This window comes from Prorops nasuta, unplaced genomic scaffold, assembly GCF_024137725.1.
Source record: "Prorops nasuta isolate Cenicafe-Biocafe unplaced genomic scaffold, Cenicafe_Pnas_1.2 PNAS00003, whole genome shotgun sequence".
Classification (NCBI taxonomy): Eukaryota; Metazoa; Arthropoda; class Insecta; order Hymenoptera; family Bethylidae; genus Prorops; species Prorops nasuta.
In genome coordinates this window covers 1067906-1092870 of record NW_027116800.1, presented here as the reverse complement: position 1 = coordinate 1092870, position 24965 = coordinate 1067906, and the positions used below count along the sequence as shown (strand labels likewise).

Here is a 24965-nt window from a genome sequence, read left to right as displayed (position 1 = left end):
ACCAAGAATGCAGGTAAATCCTCCAGCTGAAATATAACAGTCTTCGATACTTTCTATCTACAGATGTTTTTAGTAATTAGTAATAAGATAATGGCAATAACTTTTGGTGTCTGTTGCAGTTATGAAGTGCACTCGAACTGATCACATTTTACAGTAACATTGCATAATAAACAATAAGGATTTCCAATATGATACTTCAGCAATCGTGCTACACTGGTATACAACAGAAAGCTTGGCTAGTATAATGGCTTCATGAACATCTGTAGTTAATTCCTTGAGGCACTTTACGCCAAAGATCAATATAGCCATTACTTTCTCTCATAGCCGTAACTGCTTTAAATCAAATGCAATTAATTTATAGCATCAGTCTGTTAAACAAAATTTAAGTGTAAAGCTGTGCACGTAACTAAAAAGTTCGACAATCTGCGTTATACCGATATCGGTAATCGTAGGACAAGCGCGATACTTAAAATTGATACTTTCTTAAACTCTTCCCACGCACATTACATTTTAATAGTTTAGAAATGATTAACATTAATTTAAGTTATAATCAATTATTTAAGCTAAAGGCATTTTAATCATAACACGGTGACTAAAACAGTTGTCATTCTACAAAAAAATAAAATAATTGAGAATGTGTTTTTTTATTATATTTTATTAATGTTTTATAAATATTATAATAGAATATAATATAAAATAGAAATGCACTTTAACGGGAAGTAGCTAGGACTTATATTGGCCTTAAACCATTATTTTCTGTATGAAGAAAGCGGCCAATGATATCTTCAATCGACCACCACTTCTGCGATGGGCACGAGCCTACTTCTGAAATGGCTGTATTCACGTAAAATCCGAGGAAGAAAAATATTATTCCAAAGAATACAAAGCGCCAAGGAATATATACTCGACGTGAATCGTATGATGTAATACTGAAACAAACCAGAAAAATGAAAATACAAATATTGTTTAGGGGATAAGATCAATTGTTATAGTAATAGTTCAGTAAATATACTTAATGATGAATTTACCTTATTCTTGGCTCAACGTATATATCTTCCACCGTTTTCGTATCTGAAGAATTGTGCTGGGATTTCAAACTGGTTCTGCATTCAGAACTACATGTGCAGGATGATCCTATTATTTTGCAGGTTGCAATACTTAAATTATTTGTTTTTTGATTGCGAGATATATTATTATTTTCTTCATGAGAATTTTGCTGAGATTCCGTCTCTATAAATTGCTCTCTACTTAAACTTCTGAAAAATGAACAATTTTTCTTACATCAATATCTATTACTATTAATTCGTATTAAAGTAGTATTTATCTTGAAATAAGCTTAATTTAAATTTGGTTCAAACAGATTTTACGGCTATATGCACAACGGTACAAAGTCATAGGTCGTACTTGAAATTTACGGTGTGCCTATAATATATGTTACGTCTGTAACTATGGATTTTCAGGATATTTTGACCCGACTTGGAGCTTTCTACCGTTGTACATACAGATGTTAGCTATAATACACGTATGATACGTAGTTTATAATTCTTCAATCATAAATAAATTCAAGGGATCCATTTACGTGTTTCATTCATATAATTTAAATTAAGTTGTGTGCCCTTTATCGTTCTTAGAATAAAAAATAGATCGATAAATTTCTTTTAAATTCAAAAAGCTTTATCGATTTTTATATGAATTTTATACTACATAAGGTGCATACATTCGGCCAAAAATCAAAGCTTTAAGGATGCGGAATTTTTGTCTATCTTAGTGATTGTTGTAAATTAAAAATAAGAAAAATACATTCTAACAACTCTAAGCTCTAAAAACACTAATGTAAAAGATTAAGCGCAACCAAATTTGCATGATGTCTGCTGGAAAGAATTTCAATTGGATTTGTTATTAGCAGACTTATACCAACCCAGTTCGGTCCAATTTATCACTTTCCAGTTTTAGCGTTTCAGAACTCAAGGATGGTCTTCTCAACGATACTTTTCCAGACACTGAATTACGTTGCCTCGGATAGTCCTACAACAACATTAAAAAGTTTTATTTATGTTATATTACAGAGGAAATTGATACTAGTAGGGGAGACCAGGGCTAAGACGGTCTTAGGACAAAATAAGCACTTGGAAGTAAAATACGATCTTATCGACAATATTATTTAAATGTTTTCATACTGAGTCAGTCATTAATCTTGGGGTACAGGTAAATATACTTTTTTTATTAATTATATTATAGAAAATTATATAAATGAAAAAAGTGTCGATTTAGCCCCAGTCTCCCCTGGTAAAAGAAACTAATGAGCAAAAGCTATATTAGTATGTGACATTCTCAAGTTAACCGCGTATGTGACACCATTCCGGACGAGGGACATAAAATTTCTTTATTTTAAAAATAAACACTAAGGATTAGTAAGATATAAATGAAGCAAGGTTAATCACTGGTAATAAATTTACTGTTATTTTAAAAATAGCTCGTGATTTTTATTGGAATATACGATATTTGCACTTTTTATAAATAAATGACTTGAGATTTTATAATAAGTGCTCGAGGTAAAAATAATTATAAGTCGAGCTTAAAAAAATTAATTCTGTTAGATGAAGTTAATGGTAGTAGCTGGAACAAATAGCTTTTAAGGAATGTTTAGCTGAAAGAGAACAATAAAACATTTGTTTGATGAGTTCTTTAGATTTTAGTAATATTTTAAATTAAATTCACACTGTGAAACTACCGATCTTAACAAAGCGACGGTTTATAACTGACAAATTGCAAAGAATTAAACAATTGTTATGAAGAGTCTTAATATTTCTTCATTTTAGATAAGCAATATCTTAATCTGCAATTAAAATCATAAACAACAGAGCAAAGAAAATATTTTTATATATATTAAGAAGATGAATAATAATTATTATATGCAGTTATACTATATGTAAGTCAATAGCGCTGCAATAATATTATATTGAATATTTTTGCAAAATTTTTTATCAACCTTCTGATACAAAATCAGACGTACGAAGTTGAACACAAAGTCAGTTGATCAACGGTAGCTCCAGTTTTGTTTTTTGATGTGCACATATATAAATAGAAAGCGGTTAGTATATATACGATAAAACACTAAATCACCAAAAAATTTAAGAATCAGCAGAAGCTAGCTGTAAGCATGACAAATAAAACCAATTGCCTTTGTAACGTCCTGGGAACTGCCAAGTGGTCGCGAAATTGTAGCGATGCTAGCTCTTCTCCTAGCTATCTAAAGGAATGTTTAACGAAAAAATATATTGAAATTTTAGACAAACTGTGAGAAAGCGTGAAATACAGCGTGTCGCATAAACACGAATATAAAAATACTTGAAACAAAGAATCGAATAAAAAACACAAATGCCATAAGAACAAAACAACAATACATACTTATAAGATTCGAAATGCAATAATTAAATTTAAAATTGGAACAGTGAGTAAACACAATGAGAATAAAATGAGATATAAAAAGTGTATACAGTAAAAGTAATAATCTGATAATACAAGAAAACATGTAGAGTAACGAAGGAGTCGGTGAAAACGCGAAAGCTGTGTAATTTAAGTTTCGAACCATAGTACGGTTATTGGTGATCATTCCGCTCCGATATCGTACACGAGGAAGATCATCTCCTAATTCGCCTGGATTTTCTTCGATCACAATATTGTTTTCCATCAGGATGCGCCTAAAATTTTAATTAACGCTGTCAATCATCCAAACTTAATTGAGTAAATGAGCTGCAGCCGGGATTTTAATAATGTATCAACTGATGATAAAGTGAAAAGAGAGAACTAATTTTTCTTACAATTTAAGGTGCCGGTTAAATAATTATACTTCATTAATTTAACTAAATCTTATTGTTATAACAAAAATAATATTAACTTGGATGAAAATTAAACAACAAGATGTGGACAATACAATCAACAATTAATCATTTAATAAAAAACTTGTGTAGAAATACTTAAATTATATGTTTAAGTAGTTATAATATGATAAATATTAGAAGGTTGATGTATGAATGAGCGGTTAATACAGGAGAGTGATTAATTAGCAAACGAAGGCTTGCAATGAACACGGACGAGTAATTATTGTAATAAGGCAAGAAAAGTGAATATTTCTTCCAAAGCTCACTTGGTTTCAGATATCTCTCCAGATAATTTGTCGCATCTGGATCGCAGCAATTGAAGATATTTATCCGCCAAGAGCATGGCCCTGGAAACTCTGCGTTCCTGATGTACAGCACCTAGAGTTTCCGCTGTGCAAGATACTCTGTGGGCGCATTGGACGATCATCTCTAATTGAAGTTTGACTCTCTCGACCCTCTCTATAGACTCCCTGTCGGTACACAGCGGCGCTAATTCCTGACGTCACGTAAAATTCAATTCCCTCAACCAACTGTTTAGATTTCCTATACTATCTATTGATGTGAGCGAGTAATTAAAACAATGCTGACCAATTATCGCTCAAATCGAATAGAGTAATGCTACTTTCTTTAATTTCTTAAAACCTACGGACAAACCAGTACTTCGCTCAATAGATTTTTGTCAGCCTCTGCGAACCTATCATGGCTTATAATTATCTATGTACGTTCATTAAACTATATGATTATCGCTAAATACGGAGTGCAATTCGGACTAATGCTATTCTCTTTTTAGTTGAAACAGCGAGTGTCAAATGACGCATAAATTAATAACAGTTTAAGGACATAAACATCAAATAAGAAAAGAATATTAATATTGGACTACTCTACTCAGCTTATAGAGCGTTTACTCCACAAACCATTGAAAAAATGACATTTATGCACGTTCCAAGGTTTAAATGTGAAGTGATCAAATGACTGCTATTAACTTCAAACGTGGGTACGAAATTTTTGACAGTAGATTTGTGTCAATCAACATTTAATAAAATTGATTTACTGATTTGATTTAAATTTTTCCATGTGAAATCAAATGAATTATTTATGTATTTATTGTTCACGAAAAGAAAATAATATTCCTACGATTCTTTTAATTACTTGCCTGTATATTATGACGCATTCTGTGCATTTCAACGGATAAATTCTGTTCCGATTGAGCTCGTTGACGAATCGATAACATTGATCTACGAGCTAACGTTATTCGGTCAGTACTTAGGCTTGTGGACAGAGCAGTGTACTTGCGCTGGAAACAAATAATACTTTTAATATTATTATTTTCAAACGTCATTAATACTATCCTTTTAAACCGATACTCTTTTTTCTGTTTGTAAAGGCTTGCATTTCTCCTCAATTTAACAGATATTATAAATCTTATACGGCACGGACTGAATAATTTATTGCTACGATAAGTTATACGAATTTTTCAATAGACTTTTACTTTCGAAATCATAATTACACAAAAATGTTTATCTCCTTGTTTTACCTCCTTGTGATACGCTTCGCAAACTGTTATCAGCGTTATTAATTCATAATTATCTGTTTTTTTTTTAAATAAAACAGAAATAGCCTTGCACTTTTGCACTATCATTTAGATTATAAAAATACAATTTTTAATTATTTCCTAGTGGCGATTTAAAACTTAATCGTAAATTGCTTCGAAGTGATTAGTTATTCTACAAAGAAGCTAATTGTTATTGGAAATTCTAGACGTATTAAAACTCGAATAAAAATTTTATTTCAAATGAATACTTGTATGAAATCAGCCTAAGTCAAAGTTTATCATTTTATTTAGATTATGCTGCTGAAAAAATGATGATTTTTAAATTGCGTAATTGACTAGACGCAACATTTAGATTAAACCATTATAAATAAGCAACATAATTAAAAAGCTGAAAATAGCAACTCAACGGTTTTATTTACCTCAAGATCACTTTCCGATAAATTGGTGCTGTAATAGAGAAATACATTATTAGATTTATGAGTTGAGAGAAATTAACCTTTCGATTGCAAACCTGGGACTCTCACGTCTTGCCTATTTTTACCCTGCTGATGAACAGAATATTTTGAAAAATTCATGCCAATATTTCAAATCCTCCAATTCCTATATCAATCATAAAATGATTAAAAATACATTATTTCTATAGTTTGTTAAATACATCAAGCAGCAGTATGTAAGACATTGCTTATTTGATCGTTTTGGACCGGACACGAAAGACCCAGGTTTATAGACGAACAGTTTAGTCGTAAACAACAATTTACCTATATTCAGAAACAGAATCTGGTAAATTAGCAATGCCAGATTCTCGAAGACGCGCATCTGTTAAACTAGGAAAAGCAACAATGCGATCCTCTTCCTTATTTACTGAGATAGTTTTTGTATTTAAGTTATCACTGATTTGCAATTTTCTCCTTGCAACCTGGTCGCAAATTATACTATCTGACGAGCACCTTTTGATTTTCAATGTACTCTGAAAAAAATTCCACTATTATTAACATATTCCAGAAGATACTATAGCTATATATTCAATTATAACAGAATGGCTATAATTATATTCCGAATTACCATGTTGAAAGGTTCAACGCAAGTACATTTGGAACTATTTCTTTCTATAATCAAATTATTAAAAAAAAAGATTACAATATATTTAATCAACTTCAATTAACTCGGATGATATTGTTATCCATTTTTCTCTCATTGATATTCCAAAGATTGAGAGTGGTATATTAAATTAAAGACAGTATCGTATCTTACTTCAAGAATTTTTCATGAATAAATACTTAACAAAAATTTTAGCCATCGCTACTATTTTTTCGTCTGTACAAAATTAATTGAATAATAATAAATACAAAAAAATTTAAAGAATAAAATTTCTACTTTCAAAATAATAATCTTAATGATTAGGCTTTTTTACTCGGGAGTAGTTAAGATCTAAATAAAATACACTTTCTTTAAATTGCTTTATGCTACGGAAATTATATAGATTTGCATCCCTAAGAATTTCGGAGATTTTCCGTTAATACGTGAATGACGCCTATAGCGAGGTGAGTTTTCGTTAGCAAATATTATTTCAACGAATCGAATAGGATTATCTGCCGGATGTAGCGTGGCACGTGGCGTTTTATTCGACCGCACACTTTAATATAATATTTATAACCAGCGACGAAGCTTTACAAAACTTTCCCTACTACTTCTTCTAAAAAGAATTAATTTCAATCGGAAATGCCCGTTTAACAATATTTAATAACCTATAGAAGAATTAAAATAGTAATTTCATCATTTACTTTAGTGGCAATTGATAATCTTTCACATATGTACAGCTAATAATAATCTATCACATTCTAATTTCATAAATTGTAAAACCAGATTATTCGAATCATGTTATGAAATACCACGCAAAGATTTCTAGAATAATAGAAACAAAAAATGTTAAGTCTAAATTTACAACAAAAATAATATTTAAAGTCATTACTGTTCAAAGACAATTTATCTTAAGAGATTTGTTAGATAATTCAATGATCGGCTATTTCTTATAGTGACGGTAAGTTGGAGTCCTTGAAACAAGAGAATTTTCGAAGGCGACTAATATGCTAATAAATAGCAAGCATCGAGCTAAACTGTAACAGGTAAACCATGGTGAATGGTGGCAGGGGAATAAGAGACGTGTTGTCGATCTTGCCCTTAATGAAAATTGAAGGCCGGGAAGCCCGACGATTTCGCCTGTTCTTCTATCTAGTTTTATTCTCATTCTTAAGTCTTTCCTCTCTCTTTTACCTTTTAGCAACATGGAAAATATATATATTTTTTTTCGTTAATCTTATTTTTAAAGGATTGAGAAATTGACGTCAATATATAGATTCAATATTCTGACACTTGTATGCAATAAATTATATTTATCGTTATTTAACTACTATACACCTAAAGCATTCATTTTTGCTGTATAATTGATTATTGAAGCTACTTTATTCAAAAATATTCGATAAGTTTATTTTCTCTAGAATCAGAAACAAAATTAGAATAATGTGTATATGTAACAGTCTATTTTAAAATAATCTATAATTATAATCTATATTTATAATTCAATACGAAAGTCATATTATTGTTTTGGTAACTAATGCAAACTGGCGAAAACCTTTAATTATGTGTTTATATTTACATATTAGATAATAATATAGTAATATTGGTCATATAGTATGATAATTTTTAAATGGGCCAATGGAACAATATCCATTTGTCTGCTACGTGAATATTATTAGGAAGAGCATTAAGTTAGAAAAACAAGCGATGGTGAAGAACATAATAAAAAATCCAAAATAGATTTTATAGCTAAAGAGTGAAGGAAAACCTAAGAAGAAAACACGAAAGAATATAATCTCAATATGTTTTTCCATTATATCCCTCAAAACATATTTCCTTCTCATTTCATTCAAAATAACCCATTTTTATTTAACCTTTTTCACGCAGTTGTGTGAAATTAATCAATCTTAAAGGAACGAAAAAGATGATTATACTTTATAAACAAGAAATTTTAACTAATTAAAAGAAAAAAGTTTCGTTACTACACAAGTTGAAACAAATCAAGTAAATAATTATAGAGAAACTATATGAATATTATAAAAATACATTTTTAGTTATAAAGTTAGTAATTCATTGAAGAGTTTGGAATGCTTCAGATAGAGATAAACATCTTGATATAGCTTTAAAAACTAATGTTTGTATCCTTTAGATGCAGAGTGTAATAAAAGATAATAGAATAAGATATTTCTCTAATGACACTTATAATGTTAATCAAGACAGAAGTTTAACATTGGAAGCTTTCCACTTAGATTCAAATTAAGAAAGTATATATGCATACCGGAAAATGTAAATTCGTGTCTCACTGTGTAAAATTTTAGCCGAACTGGAAAATTTCCGATTTTAAGTTAGGCACGGACAAGCAGTAAAAGTATAAGTGTAAATGTAAAAGTAACTCCATTTAACCCGAGAGGCTCAAGTAGTTGAAACTTTCCATGACGCTATAAAGTGTAAATCATTGCAGAAATAAATAAGAAGTATTGGAGTAATTATTAGCACTTGATTGACTAACGAGAACAATATGAAATTTATAGATTGCTTGGTGTAAAGAGTGTTGTAAATGTAATATTTTATTTATAGTAGTCAATTAAAGCTGAGTTTTTTTGCTTTAAGAATTGACACGATCATACTATGCACCAGAAATAAAACTAAAATATTTACAAAATAGATATCTGTCAATATTCTCTTGTGATTATGAAAACGTTTCAGCAAACACGACGTTCAATTTGTATCTGCTTTCTTTGTTATCTGTATAAGTTCAAAATTTTCAATGTAGAATTAATGGTGAAGAGTAAGAAATATGAATTATGTTTATTATACAGTGCAGTTAAAATAAGGATAACTGAAATTAAAACTATACATAGAGGATCCCAAATCCAAATTAGGAGAGTTAATGATAATGTGTTACTGAAGCAAACTTTATGATGTGCTAAATAAAGGAGTAACAACATGTTTAGATTTATTAGTGTTCAGCAATGGCACTGAAATAATAAAAAATAAAAAATACTTTGGCCTTACTTTTATTATCGGTTGCTGAGTACCAGTAATATTATTTACATTATCAAGTTGATTGCTTTTCAATGTAGCTGGTTTTTCAAGACATGGAGGTAGGTGGGAAGAGTACTGTGGTACCAGAGCTGGTATCTGCTGATTAATTTTCCTACAATCAATGGAAGAGGCACCACCAGAATTGTCCTTATTAACATCTTCGATTTGATTGTCATTCACTTTTATATCGTTGTCTGCTGTTTTGCTTTTAAAACTATAATGCTGGATATCATTAAGGTCCAGCAAACGCTCGTCATCGGATTCGCACTCACTTTCCGAACTGTCCATTCGGTATAAGCTCGGTGACACTACTAACAGTTTTCGAGGCTGCTCACTGTTGAGGGGGCTGCGTGATCTCCGATCTCCTCGATAGAGGGGAGACTTTGAATCCTCGGCCTTGGATAAACCTGTGTGTACATGAAGAAAGAAAAAAGAAAATTAAAAAAAAAAATCTTTATCACACACATTCACAAATTAACTTAATATTAACGTGAAAATAAACAATTCAAGAAAATCGAGTTTGTACATATTTTGTTTAATGGAAAATTATTTGTGTACATAATTGACATGTCGGGAGAAAGATTAATGTTTGCCAACTCTCAAATAGTAGATAGAATTTTTAGAATGAAAATTATTAAAATTATTATGTCTAGCCTGTATAAAAATTTATTAAGAACAAAAATCCAATAATTCGAGGCATACTATTAGTCAAGAAGGTCACGAGATAAATTTACCGATACCCAACCAACAGGAAGCCTTGAATAGAAAAAATTTTAATCTTTAATAATCTTTTAAATAAAAATTAGAAATTTCATAAGAATTTTAGCCTTACGCATACTTTTACCCTTATGATTTTGGGGCAGGCATTAATTAATCTCGTACATGATACAATAACATTACATAATTGATTTCTAGTATTTGTGATTTAAATAAAATAATGCACACAGTGTAAAGTTAAGATGCAGAAAATCAAATTAAATAAAACACTTTATGCAAATGAATGACGAAATGAGGAAAACAATTCATTAGGAAAAAAAAAAGCAATTGGCACTTCGTATTTATGTGTCATTTAAGAGTTACTACATTAAAGTGTGACGTAGGGAATAGGCAATACGTAATCTTTTATTACTAGTCCGATTAAAAATGACGTATTGTTACGATTACTCATTTCTAGCTGGGATTTAATTAAAGGGAATTTACGTGATGACTCTAGATAGTAACAGAACAAAATATTTATAATGTATAAAAAATATAAAACGGATGATATGATAATTTAATTAATACACGTTTTATAAAAATTTTAAAGCATAAAAAAGCGTTTAAAATTATAGTTTCAAAAGCTAAAACAAGTGTATCAAATTGCATAGAAAAATGTGCGCAAATAAAAATATCTCTTAAATAAATGGCTTGTGTTTCAGTGATAAACAAGTGATAGTTTTAATACTCACATAAATTTTCATGTGGCGCTACATGTGTTTTTGACACATCATTTATCGTCGTTAGATCGTTCAAAGGTAATTTAATTATTTCTTTGTCTTGTTGTGTAATTTCGTCGCTTGCAACTGTGGCAGTAGCACTTACAAGCTGTTTTTCTTTTTTGTCACATATAACATTATCTGTGTTGGCTAATAGCGAAAAATCTAAATCTGAATAAGGATAATCTCTTTGTCTTCTTTCATTCAAATGCACATTATCATTCTTAGCGCTCGTATTATGACTATTTACCAATTTATCACTGTTGCTTGATAATTTCTGTACATAATCTTTAGCATCACTTTCATTATTATTTAAAGTAGAAGAATTGTTCATAACACTTTGCTGTTTTGTGTTTTGAAGAGGCTCGTTTGAAACATCCACCGATTTAATTACATCTGAATATTGCAACGTATTAGTGGGATTTTCCGCAACTTTCCTACAGTCTTCCATTCTAAAATTATAACTTTGTTCTTCTGAAGAATCGTGAGACGAAAAGATAGAGTTTTCGTGAAAACTGAAGCTTCCTTCCTCGTCGCTGCTGGTGATATTAGCGGATAAGCCTTGCAACAAAGTTGATTTGTCCCCTGATTTGTTGAGTCCTTCGTCTTGTTCCAGAGAATGATTTATAGCGTCGGTTGCTTTATTATTAGACGCTATACTGGGTGTTTCCTTGTGTTTTTCTGCCTCAGGTGGAGTACTCATTGAACGTTTAACTTCGAAATTATTCACCTCTTCTCTTTGACTCTCTAATGCGCTCACATCAAAGGACCGATGAAATACAGAGAGTTTTCTACGTGGATGAGCTGGAGCAATGCCCTCCATTTTTTGTATCAAATGGAAATTATGCAGTTTCTTGCACAAGCTCTCATTATCCGAAGGTTTTAGCTTATTTTCTTCAAGAAATACTGAAGTTGCCAATATATCTGGATTCGTATACGAAACTGGTTGGTCCATATTTTCTTTCGTTAAATTGTCGACAGGCATATTACTACCCTTTGCTAATTTCAAGTAATCTTCAATTTCTTTTAAAATCAAATCGCAGTTCTGTCGATTTAAATCAATGACGCCTTCTGCGTTTTTAACACCTACAGCTGGATAGTCTTTAAATATTGTGTATTTAGTAACTTCAGTCGGACTTTTTTCTATTACGACAATTGCTGGACAATATTTTACTACATTTTGTATTGCTTCCTCTTCTTTCGTAAGTTGCGGTGGTAGCGAATACGTAGCATCGAGTCCTTTTCTGTTTAAACAGAGATTAATAAAGAAACGTAAAAACATTTTAAGGTCAAATTAAGTTTGAATAAATCTCACATGCATATACCCTACTTAAAAGTAAATCCTGAAATACTAGTATTAATTACCATCATAGCAATGGTGCAAATTTTATATTCTATTCATTTCAAATAATATTAACAAGTAGTTGAAAAAATTCATATAAATAAGCTTAATTTCATCATTTCAGCAATGTTAGTTCAGGTGTTAAATCACATAGATTGAAATCGCAATATTGCCTCTATATACTTTCAATACTTTATCGCAGTCTATAATCATGAGGAAATTTATAAACTTTCAATCCAATTGCTAATAAGAAAGGAGTAAAAATAGTTCTGAAAAATGAGTGCCAAATTTTAAATAATTTTAGACATAAATAAATAACAATAAATACATTTGATATAGTCATTGAAAATAGTATATGTCAAAATAAAGGAAAATAGTATAATTTAAAGTAACGCTGGCTTTCTGTATTTAGAAAAGTATTTCGTAAATAATTCTGGAATATTTGGATAATATTGCATAAATAAGAAAACCGGTTTTCTGCATTTTTATGATAAAATTTGCAAGATTTTTGAAGGGAATCGTAAACCCACTTGGAGAATTTCAATGAGCCCTACGCAGTTGAAAACGAGATTTTTCATGAACTAGTCGTTATTAGTTTTGCGTCGTTCAAATTGCTACTGGAAATCGACCAACACAATATACATTGATAATATTTTTCCAGGAGTAGTAATACGATAAGTAAATTATTTTTTCTTAACAATAATATACATACTTTTCATTTAAATTTTATATTATAATTTTATAGAGAACTGTACGCGAGTAATTTGTAAAAATCGACATATAATTGTTTTATAAAAAATTACAACCCTTATTAATTGATTATTTTTAAAAGTCAAAATATTATAATTATCTTGCTGTATACCATTAATCGTTAATCAGAATTTTAATACAGCAGAATATAATTTTATTAAAATTTTATGCAGCCTATAACAATTATCCTCAGAAGGTATATCTCAGCTTTCATTTTAACAAGACGGCGATTAATGATGTTGCTGTAATCTTAAAATCAACAAGAATGTAAAAAAAAATTGGATGAAAGACTTTATTGAAAATTGTTGAATCATTTAAATTAAGTGATTTGACTTAGTAAGTAAATAATTACTACTGAAATCTATTCATTGTTAATAACGAGACGACTTGAAGCAGTAATTCATAGTTATGATAATTGTAGAAAAAACGACCTTTCAATTTACAGAAATTACCAGATAAAATGCTTCGATCCAACAGAAGATTGATACCTAGCAGAGATGCGTTTACAAGAAGTAGATTGAAAATAAAAAAAAAAACAAATAAAAAAGAATAATATTCCGTGATAACTCTCAGAACACATATGAAGGCAAAAGTGCTAACCAGATTCTTGCGTAACTCGAGCCAGTTAACTTTTTAATAACCCTGAAACGGTCTGCTAGTGTCACGATTGACCCAAATCGACCTACTAAAAGAAAGGTCTTGAAAATAATCTACCTAAATATTTGCCACGGAAATTTAATTATTACCATTTACGTTACGATTGTATTCTGCTTACCATATTTAAAATAACTATTATGGATAAAACATAAAAAATCTACAAAGGATTATTTATCTACTGCTGCATGCCTTGAGGTGGCCACCATATATATGAAACTAACGATTTTTGTTTATCAGATGAAAGAGATTAGTAAGCTTGAAAATGCGTTAGGGCGAAGAATCTTCGCAAGCCTCGTCATATCACAAACAATCGGTATATACACATATTACTGCAGTCTAATAATTAGACCCACTGATGTATGCAATCCATTTTTCAAGATGACCTGTGAAGTAAGCTCTAGCAAGTTAGAACGATCAGACTATATCAGATTCATGGCTTTGTTTGACTAAGTTTTGCTTGTTATTATTTCTGACTGACAGGAATTCTCGCGACTACCAGCTCTTAGTTCCAATTTAACGTTCAGAGTTACTTCGGACAAAGCAAAATCGACAACCATTCATTGATAATTATCGAGAGATTCGATAGTGAAGCTTCTTTTTTTAAAGTACTACAATAACATTGGATTATTTGTTTATTAAATTACAATTAATTTTAAACGTTAGCTATGAAATAATTAAACTATGATAAAAAGCTAAAGGTTGATGTATGATTATTTTATATGTAAAATACTAATTGAAATATCAATTTAAACCTAATTAATATAAATAATAATAATATTTTTGATTTCAGTCTTTGATTTTATATGTAATGTTAATTGATTTTCAGTTTTTATAAAAGAATTAGAGGATATTTTAGGATTTAGCTCTCATTTATCACTTTAGGGTTCGGCTGACTCAGTAAAATAAAGTCAAACAAAGCTGAACGATTCGATGGTAAAATCTAAAGCTATTAGACTAAAGTATATAAAATGTAGTTTTTTTAGCATAAAAACAATAGACACTATCAATGTTTGTTGTAAGATTCTAACAAATATCAGTTCATTCTAAATAAATTATGTTTACCTCTGATTGTATTTTATTTAAAATATTCTTTTTTATAGTTTAATAATTTATATACTAATCTATACGACAGAATTAATGCGCACAAATATATAAATTAAAGGAAATACTGATCTACTTTTTTGAATAAAAAATTTTTACGGAAACATAAAATACATTACGAGATTTTATAAAATTACAGCAGGATACTTGGCTGTGCATATCATTTTCAAAAATATTTCATTATTTCTTCTAAATTAAGAAATTGAATGTTGACACGATTGCTGAAGAGATTGTATTGAAAAATGTGAAACAATCAACAGAGGTAATTTTAAAATCAATATTACATACATGATAGTCTCATCAGAGTATATTTAATACACGGATATTCATTGTAAGTAAATTGCCTTATTGTCACATAAAAAATAATATTAAATTTTTACGCTAATCAGATATTGAGTATTATAAGAAATGTAATATTTATTGTTGAATTACTGACCACAGTTGATTGAATCTAAGTACAGCTTTTCATTTTTCATAAATTGATAAATTTCAGACTTGTAGATTTTTGTGTTGAAACGCTTTTACAAGGTATACACTGAAATTTAGTTTTTAGATACTAAAAAATGCGCTGTACGATTTTTAGTCAGTTAATTTAGTGCATACATTCCGCAGATCGTCTATTTTTCACTCATAGTTTATTTTTCAAATGAAAAGGAAACTGCGGTAAGTTATTTATATAAGCACACTTAATATGCAAGGTGGTTAAAGGTGATGCAATTGACGACATTTATATGATATTACGGTTGAGTCTTCTGTAATTAAACCCTATGTAATTGGCATTCATTAAAAAATTATTTCTTACTGCTCTTACTGACCGAATCAATATTTTCCATGACTATGTTTCAGAGTTCTTTTCTTTTCACAATTCAAACAAATTTAAGAAATCAATATACAGCTTTAATCATTTTAATTATGTTAGTGCTTTCGTTTATGAATTAAATAAATAAAAGTTTAATGAAAGAATGCTAATCAGTTGAAAATCTACTAGTAAAATCAAATCAGACCAGTGAAGTAATAAAAATGTATTTTTTTTTATTTAAGCTTTTTTTCTCTTTAAAAATGAAAATTTAACTAATTCGATGCCGAAATTGAAAAAAATTAAAGCTTAAATATACTGAATAATGTTTTATGAAAGAGATAAGACTTTTTACTATTAAGCTTTTATTCGATTAATATAAAATAACTTACGATAAATCATAAAATTTTATAAAAATTGATAATTGGAGTTTAACACTAAACGTACCAAGGATTTTTTATACACGCGTGTTTACATTTAAAAAGGTTCATTTAACCGGCAAATGGTAATTTTAGTGTTAAAAAAATGAAAATATTAAACAAAAAAAAGAAAACAAATGATGTACTTATTTACCTTAAGAATTACTTTATCTATAAAAAGTTGATAAAATTAGTTAAGGATCCTTGAACAAAAGAATCGACCCAACTTTAAGATACTATTAAGATATTAGAAGTTGACAGAAGCTATTTAAAAGCTCTGAGATTGATAATTTTATGGACATGAAAACTGCGAATTAGTTTAATTTAGGTTTTTTTTTTTTAAAGTGCTATAATGATTTTGGCTGATCGGCGGAAAATGTCGAGGTAAACAGCGCGAATGCCGGGAGTAAACTGAGAAGTCCGCAGCTTCAATACATAGACGTTTTCGAGGCTAGCCGCTTGAATGTTTTCATAACGCTGCGGAGATATTCCGGTAAGATATTCGTCAGCGACCACTTCTACACTTTCCTGAACGTTAGGTGTATTTGCAAGTAGAGAAATAAACTTTGATTCTTGTTTTTTAAAAAGATTAAAATTTTCATTTGATCAAATCACAAAGATGATGAATTTAGACAATCGGAGGTGACATTCCTCTTCGCGTAAACAGTGGAAAGGCGTTCGAAGCTGCAACAACGACTGCTTTGGATAAAGCATTATTTTGTTAAGAATATCTTTCCTGAAACCCTTTTTATTTTTATATACATAGAATCCTATTAAATTTAGACTTATATTTGTTGAATAAACAGTCAAATATTATTTAAACTCAATGTTAAGCTAAATAAGATACATTTAGTATCAGAAACAGGAATGATGAAAAATTGCCTAAATAAAATCAGGAGGTCAACTGCAAAGAATAATCCACGATCTATATATAAATCTATACATATAGCAAATGTAATACAAATATTTCTGGAATAAATTTAGTCGTATAAAGTAAAGTATAATTTTTGAATATTTAAAAAGAAAATTATTCCCAGTAAACTAAATAAATAGGAGGAAATAGGGGGAGAAAAAGTAACCAAAGTGGAGGGGACACCGAAAGTGCCTAAAGTAAAACGGTGCTCACAAAGTTTTCTGATGCAGTATCTTCGGAAATGGAACAAGGTTCTATTAAGATTGATATAAAAGCACAGTCAATATCAAACCCCTTAAAAATTCACAATTAATACAAACTTGCTATCAATGCTGCTTATTTTTTGTATGAATATTAATTTACTACACGAATTTTACGTAAGTTATAATTAAAACAAGCGATGAACGAATTAAAAATATTATAGAATTTTTAACACATTCTCTTATACTAAACTTTGTACTTTAATTGCACTAAATACTTAATTATGTTATTTACATTAAGCCACCAATGAAACAATATATTATTAATATTTTAATTGAATAAGAGGCTTCTTGGACCAAAGTTTTCATACTAAAAAAAGTAATTTTGTTTCTTTTTGCATACGGGATCGTTAGGGGAACGCGTGTCGTACTAACTATGGGACAGAGTTTCTATTTTTATGGCATACTCTTAAGAGAGGTATCTGTACCTGACCTTGAACTAAATCATTGAGAACAGTCATTGATATACAAAAACGAAAAGATATATTGAAAACATAACTGAAACAAAATTTTTTCTGCAAATATTTTAAATCTCAGAATTTGATAGAGGACAGATTCAATTTTTGTGCAGTTTCAATGACTTAATTATATAAATAATGATTAACACTAAATGTACCGAGGATTTTTTATACGTGTGTTTACATTTAAAAGGGATTATTTGATGTACGAATGGTAGCTTCAACGTTAAGCATATTATCATTTATATATAGGTTATATGAATTAATTTAAACCCGTATTTTTGTTTAAATTTCATCAATTTCTATTATAAAACTGTGATAATAATTATTCCCTCGTGTTAAATAAAAAACTTTCGTTTAAATGTATACATGGAGAAGCCTGCAGTGTTTTGATTTAGGTCAAGTCTACGTGTAAGTTAAAAACAATCTTTCATGCACGCTTACGTAAAATTATGTTGCTCTGGAAGATGCCCCTTATTATCAATGTTTGATACATCTGGCACAAGAGGAGAATCAAGCTTTACCTGCATGCTGCTATGATGGAAAGCAGCTTTTGCAAGAGGCGTTGAAGTCATTCCTACAATCTGGAATAGTAAGAGAGGGAAGAGTAAAATCCACGAAAAATTTCAATAGAATAAAATGAAATGTAAATATCCCGAGGTCAGCCAAGAAGTAACAAACGATTGTTATGGAAATATTAAGCTATCGGTAAAGTCATCGGTATTCAATTACGAGTATAAAAACTTTTTGTTTACTAATGTAACTTTTTTTCTTTTTCTTTTTATGAAATGTTTATACAACTTACATTGCTCTGTTCGCAGTTACTTGGATCAATCCAGCCACCTTCCGTTGCTAAGCCCTGAAATTGATCAGATCAGTTGGAAAATTCATTTCTAAAGTACTAGTTCACTTACAGAAGATACTAGTTCGTCGTATAAAGAGTATTGCGATGGATCATAGTCCAATGACTCTTGGTATTTAAAATAACAAGATTCGTCGCGTGATGTTGGCACTTTTTCCAACTAGAATAGATATAAAGAATCGTATTTATTTCTACTTAAAAGATAGTTAAATTAGGTTTAGAGAAAGAGTTATTATTATTTACATTATCAAGACTATTAACCATGAGTATATCAGAGCTTAATAATAATTCGGAATTTTTAGCTCGTAATTGCTTAATTTGATTTCTTAGTTCCTACAAAAATATGAATTATAAATTATAATCAAACAGTATAAATACAAATAAATTAACAACGAAAAAAATGAAATAATCCTTACTATGACTATGTTATTATAAGTTTCTTCTATTTCATGATTTTCAGTCTGTAGAGCAATATTTACTGCACGTAATGCCTCGGATTCTTTTTGTATTTCCTCAACAAATTTTAAAACTCGATTCAACTCTTCTCTCAACTGAAATTTTTCATCTACAGCTTTTTTATACTTTTTAATCATAGGTTCTAACCGCTGAATCTACAAAATTGTAATTTGTTTACGTTAGTTTGCAATCGTAGAAAAATAATTTTAGAGTTGATTAATATATTTAAAAAATAACATGAAGCAGTAATTATTTTGCTTCAATTAATCAAAAAAGCCTCTTAAAATAAAAAGTTACTATTATTTTTGCATAGCTTAAATCATTTAAGAATTTCAGCTTTAACCATCATTAAGATCACAGTGTAACCAACTTACTTTGCTCTCTGCTTCTTCTAATTTCTGCTCTAAGCACGCACGCTCTCTTTCTGACTTATGGCATGCCGAAGCAAATGATCGTTTCATTGCTAGTGCATCTTTTAGTAAATCCTTCTGTTCGTCATTTTCATTTTTTAATTGTGTTAACAATTTGTTACATTGATCTCTGCAATTTCATAAATAAAATACTGGAGGTAAGCTATACCAGTATAATGGATGCACAAAGGAAATTAAAAGGGATAGACTTGCAATTTACGTTTCTGCTTATTATACTCTATCTGCAGAGCATTATTCAATTCGTCAAGATGACTAAGGTTTTCCTGAAGCTCCATGTTTTCTTCATTATACTTTCTAACCCGTAATTGAAACTGTTCTCGTAATGCCTCACTGTGCACCGATACGTCCGATGATGCTCCATCGCACTGATCCCTTTTGCTGAAAATAAATGACAGTAACTGGTTGAATAATCTTAAAATTACCGTACCCAACCTATTTAAGAGTCGTGATTCAAAATTAAATAATTAAAATTCTAGAAAAATCTAGTTAAATCCACATATGTTTCGAAATATTACTATGAAAAGTGTACATAAAATTATGCTGCAAATTTTATATTGTCGAATTTATTATTAAATAGAGAAGCAACTTACTTTTCTTTAGGACAAACAAACGTATTGGAGTCAATATCATAAGATTTTTCTGAATAATATTCGTAGTAATTGGAACTTTTCGGTGTATCTTCAAGGTCAGCCACTTTTTCATGAATGCCGAATTCACGAGGACCGTGAAATAAAGAATATTCGTTGTATGCGCCGTCGACCAATGCATTGCTGTAAAAAAAAAAACAATATCAACTAAAGAACTGTTGCCTTCGATTACTTTGCATAATTCAACTGAAACAAGTATATAGTTATATATGAAACAATAGATAAATAAAAAACTATGCAATTTACATTTGACGTTCAAAAAACATCGCTTAATTATGATACGTGATGAAATATGTAAAATCTTTTACGGATCTGCTTTAAAAATGTTTATAAATTATTATACACGTTAAATGACACTAATTAATGCCGGTAGAATGTGACAAACGGGATTTGAAATTTACACTATAAATTAAAAGTGGCGTAAAAAGAAGAGAAAAAGATTGACAAAAACTATTGTTAATTGATTCAAAGGCTAATGTTATTTATCGATAAATAGAGCGAACGTAGACTTTGTGTGCAACCGTGCAATACACGAGCAAAACTTGTCTTGTCGATAACTTGCAATTTCGTTGTGCAAAGATATGGGTCTTACGTAATCACGAATTATATTATTGTTGTGAAAGGTAAGGTAGTAAAACAACCTGGCCGTACTTGACTAAAATTATATATTAGAGACGATCATATTATACGTATACAAAAATTCAAATGTCTCACAATATTTCAATTTTAATGTACCTTGAATGAATTCGTTAATTGTTATCATAAAAATGTATTATTTTGTACGACCATACACTCTCTTACATAGCAAAAATGCTATATCCGCAGGAAACACCAAGTCGAGAAAATTAACTTTTTAAATTATTATTAGCAATATTTATTAGCGTTAAATCCACCGTGTTGAACGACCGAGTGTGTGAGCCTTTTTAAATGTACATACACCTGTATAAAAAATTCGTTTAGTATAGGATTAGTGTTAATAGTCTATATTCAAAATATTAAAAATAGAGTTGTCAGCGTTACTACTATTTTAATCAATGTTAATAACAATATAAAATTCGTTTTTTTTTATTTCGTATTATCTACATAGATACAGCACATTCTTCCCTTCTGCGACAGTAAACATCGCTCTTTTTATTAATTAACAATAATGTTCCTGTAACTTTATATTTTTAAGTACAATGCGTTAAAAATATTTAAAATCTACAATAAATTAAACTAAAATATTTAGTAATTTTCGAGAGAAAAAAATATTGCAAGCTATAACCATATGAATCTTTAAATAAACTTTGCAAACGTTATTTTACATGTATAAATCAAACCAAGTTTATATTGTTTACAAGTCGCTGGAATATTAAAATACTTGAAGCAACGGAAATAATTATCATGAAACATTAAAACGTACTTTAGTAAATCAGGAATACCAGGTGATTGATGTAGAGGAGCAAACATGTAAATCTTAGTTGTTAATTGAGGTTAATTAGAAGATAATTTCATGTAAAACTATAAAAGTTCAATTATTTTCTCGAAATCACGCGTGTACTTGCAATAAAATAAATTATTTACACTGATTATCTATTGTCCAGTTGAAAATTACTAATTTAAGCCAGCCTGTTGCAATAATATAATTAAGCGTTAAACATTACTTAAAAATAGCACTTAATTTCATAATGATAATATTATTTTAATACTCGAAAAGGTTAAGTTTTCGTTATAGACTGATGATCATTGCAGTAGCTATATGTATAGAGCTATGAAGATTACATTGTTTGCTTTTTGCCAGATGCCAGTGCATTTTATTGCTGTTGCTTGTGAGGTCGGACTAATTAAAGGATGATAGACGGGTGTAAAGTTGAGTTATTCCCACGAAAGCACGTGCAAGTCTTTACTGACCTTACGCGATAAGAGATAATGTCTTGTGTGTGCATTTTCACTGTATAAAAAATATGTTGACTGGACTTGAGTCGACGCACAACTGTCGTTCACATCATTCACATTTCTAGCCCAGGCCAGGCCATTACCACACAATTTCTTTCACCTATCCAAACCTAATTAACTATAAGCTAAAAAGCTACACGATTAGCCCGCGCGTGTTTATTTGTGCGTATTCCATATATCTACTTGCAACTTGTTTCATTTATATGATCTCCAATAAAGTGTAATTTCTTTACTCTGAATTTAGTTTTTTTATTAATTAATTGTTATTTATGTTACTTTATGTATACATATATGTACATTTTAATTAACTATAAATGGTATTTTCAGCATTATCTTATATCATTTCTAATTAATTCCAGATATGTGTTGGTCCGCAACATTCCTCAAATAGCAAGAAAATTTAAACATAAGGGATGTTTGGATATTTTTGTAATTTCGTGCATTGTCATTTGTTTAAATTATTTTTGATAACGTTTTGTTCTTAATTAGCACAACTGTCGACAAAACATATAGGCGTACATAAAAAGAAAGACAGAAAATGATTGCTCTAATTACGTAATAGCATATGCAGACTTCAACTGGAAGAGAGTGCATTCAAATGCTCGATTGTAACGTGAGAATGAAAGTATATATATATATATATATATATATATATATATTCCCTTATAATACAACAGTTCTCATAACACATCAACAGAATGTTTATAGAGCATTGTTTTATTTAGGATTAATTTTTCTAAGAAAATATAACACGTACGGCTATTTATTCAATCAATCAATCTTCGATCCTTCATTCGTATACAAAAAGTATGGTGTTACGGATGCAGGATTGTATCTACGTTATAAATGCTATAGTGGTCGATTGAAACAACGTCCAACTGGCTGCGCCGGCTTTCTCAATTGGCATTTTTTTAATAATGTCATTAAGACCTGTAACTTGTACTGATAAAATCGATCGTTCCCCATTCTAAAAAGATTACAGAACTTATACACAATATCTGCCAGAAATGTGTTAAAACGAACGAGCACACGCAGTGCATACTTTTGCTCCTCGTAAGAATGGTATTATTTCGTATTCAAGGTGATTTATGTATATGCAACAGTCTAAAACTGTATATTCAAATATAAAAAAGAATAAAACTATTACCACCGAAAGCTTGAATAAGCAATTACTGATATGTAAGATATAAACAATTAATCGAATTCTTGAATCCTTAATTCTTACAGTAATTAAAATCGGTTCAGCTGAATTAAATAATGCACTATAAGAGCATTGAAGCAAGCCGAGCTATTCACACATATACTTATTATGTAGTTAAATTTCACAAGAGAATGTTATACAAATGAAAGAATATAAATTCATGTAAATTCTTTTCATTCAAGAATTCGACACTTTTTTACTCGTCGATGAAACCTCGAAAGATAGGGTTTCTTAAGTGCCTTTCCATTGGTACTTTTTAAAGAGAATTGATCAAAGTGTAGTAAAGTAAATAATGTAAGATATAATATACATGATCTCCGCCACTTAAAACGTCTCAGAGAAATAGTACGAGACCTACGTGTATCTGCATAATTATATGAGAGATATTAAATTATTGCATCGAGCCTAATCGAGATCTTTTACTACTTGCACTTAGAAAGACCGTTTTTAAAATGTTGATATCTGCATAGAGTTACTTTAAAAGACAAACAAACGTTTTCTTACGTGCACACTTTAGGGGGCTTAAGTGTGGGTCGACACTATATATGTACTTACTTATATGATTCGTGTAGGTTATTGTTTTTATCCTCTTGACTTTTTTCCAATGAGCTTCGCATAGAATTCTGCAAATCCTGCACAAGTTCATTTCTGCAACATATATTCGAATTGGATTGTTTTCTTATCGCTTTACCGGCGCTAATCGATTACTCTTGTCATCGCATAAAAATACTATGAAACGCGGCTTTTACATTGGCTTATGCTTCGCAAATTTACTAAGCGAATATGAATTTATTTCTACATACACACATAAGATGAATGTAAAACTTTTACAAAAAAGGATAATTTATTTTAGCCAAAAGTAACATTTTCCAATATAAATTTAAGTATGTGAATCATTTTTTGCTTACCTTAAATTGTTTTCATGTATTATTGCGTCATTACAACTTGTTATTTCCATTCTTCTTTAGTTCACTAACACTATGTCGATAGTCAATAATACTAATCAATATCTCATAAAATTTTCGTCAAGAATTTTATACAGCAATAACGATCATAACGATGCGTGGACACACATTAAAAGTAACTATAAATTAAAAAGGAAAAAAGTTTGCAAGTTGAGTTTCAGACTAAATCGGAGAAACGAAATGAAGAAAGAAAAGGGAGAAATGTGTTTGGTTATGTGGGTTATGTGTTTATTTATATGTATCAAAGAAAGATGAGCATAACACAATGACTCGAAGACTGAGGTTAACGTGTATTGTCGGCTGCAGATTTTTCTGTCACTTGCTATGTTTACCTGGCAAACGCGAGCAGAACTTGTGCGGGGTCTGCTTTAATCCAATTCAATTGGCAAAACTCTATTTCTTACATCACTACTTTAAACAGATTAACTTTTACGCGCGTATTATACCCATCTTTCCTGCTGACTTGAATATCTCAATTTCGAATTTATCCTACTTTACTACCGGACCAACCAACACACTACTAAACTGTACTAAACTAGCAAATGGTGCTTTTACATTGCTGCCAATTTGACACGTCAACGTTTTGCGCTATAATTCCTAATTGGAAAACTGTTATTTTAAAAACTATTTCCATTTGAAATTTTATCTTCATCCGACTTGTGAGTTATATTACGATTATTTATTTATAATAATAATATCCGTACTTTTTGATAATTTGTAATATTATATCTATGTACAACGTATA

The 24965-nt window shown here is 29.8% G+C and overlaps 1 protein-coding gene across 7 annotated transcripts; it reads right to left on the bottom strand.

The window, feature by feature from the left end:
• Nucleotides 1-637: 637 nt before the first annotated feature.
• On the bottom strand, nt 638-24957 carry LOC136785893 (repetitive organellar protein-like). 7 transcript variants are annotated; one of them, XM_066747232.1, is made up of 22 exons: nt 24553-24926; nt 24164-24339; nt 23811-23903; nt 20063-20242; nt 19665-19850; nt 19416-19581; nt 19002-19196; nt 18829-18918; nt 18638-18745; nt 18529-18582; nt 18168-18307; nt 11001-12271; nt 9523-9959; nt 6192-6400; nt 5853-5880; nt 5035-5175; nt 4148-4377; nt 3590-3701; nt 3182-3250; nt 1919-2025; nt 1029-1256; nt 638-929 (listed from the first exon to the last, which is right to left on the bottom strand). In XM_066747232.1, the coding sequence occupies exons 2-22, from the start codon at nt 24211-24213 to the stop codon at nt 731-733; spliced, it is 4293 nt and encodes a 1430-aa protein (XP_066603329.1). In that variant the 5' UTR covers nt 24214-24339; nt 24553-24926; the 3' UTR covers nt 638-730. The 7 variants fall into 7 exon arrangements, 6 of the variants coding, with proteins under 6 accessions (XP_066603329.1, XP_066603330.1, XP_066603332.1 ...); XM_066747233.1 differs by lacking the exon at nt 3182-3250 and having other exon boundaries at nt 24164-24928; XR_010824717.1 differs by lacking the exon at nt 638-929 and having other exon boundaries at nt 1116-1256; nt 3182-3246; nt 24164-24952.
• Nucleotides 24958-24965: the final 8 nt, after the last annotated feature.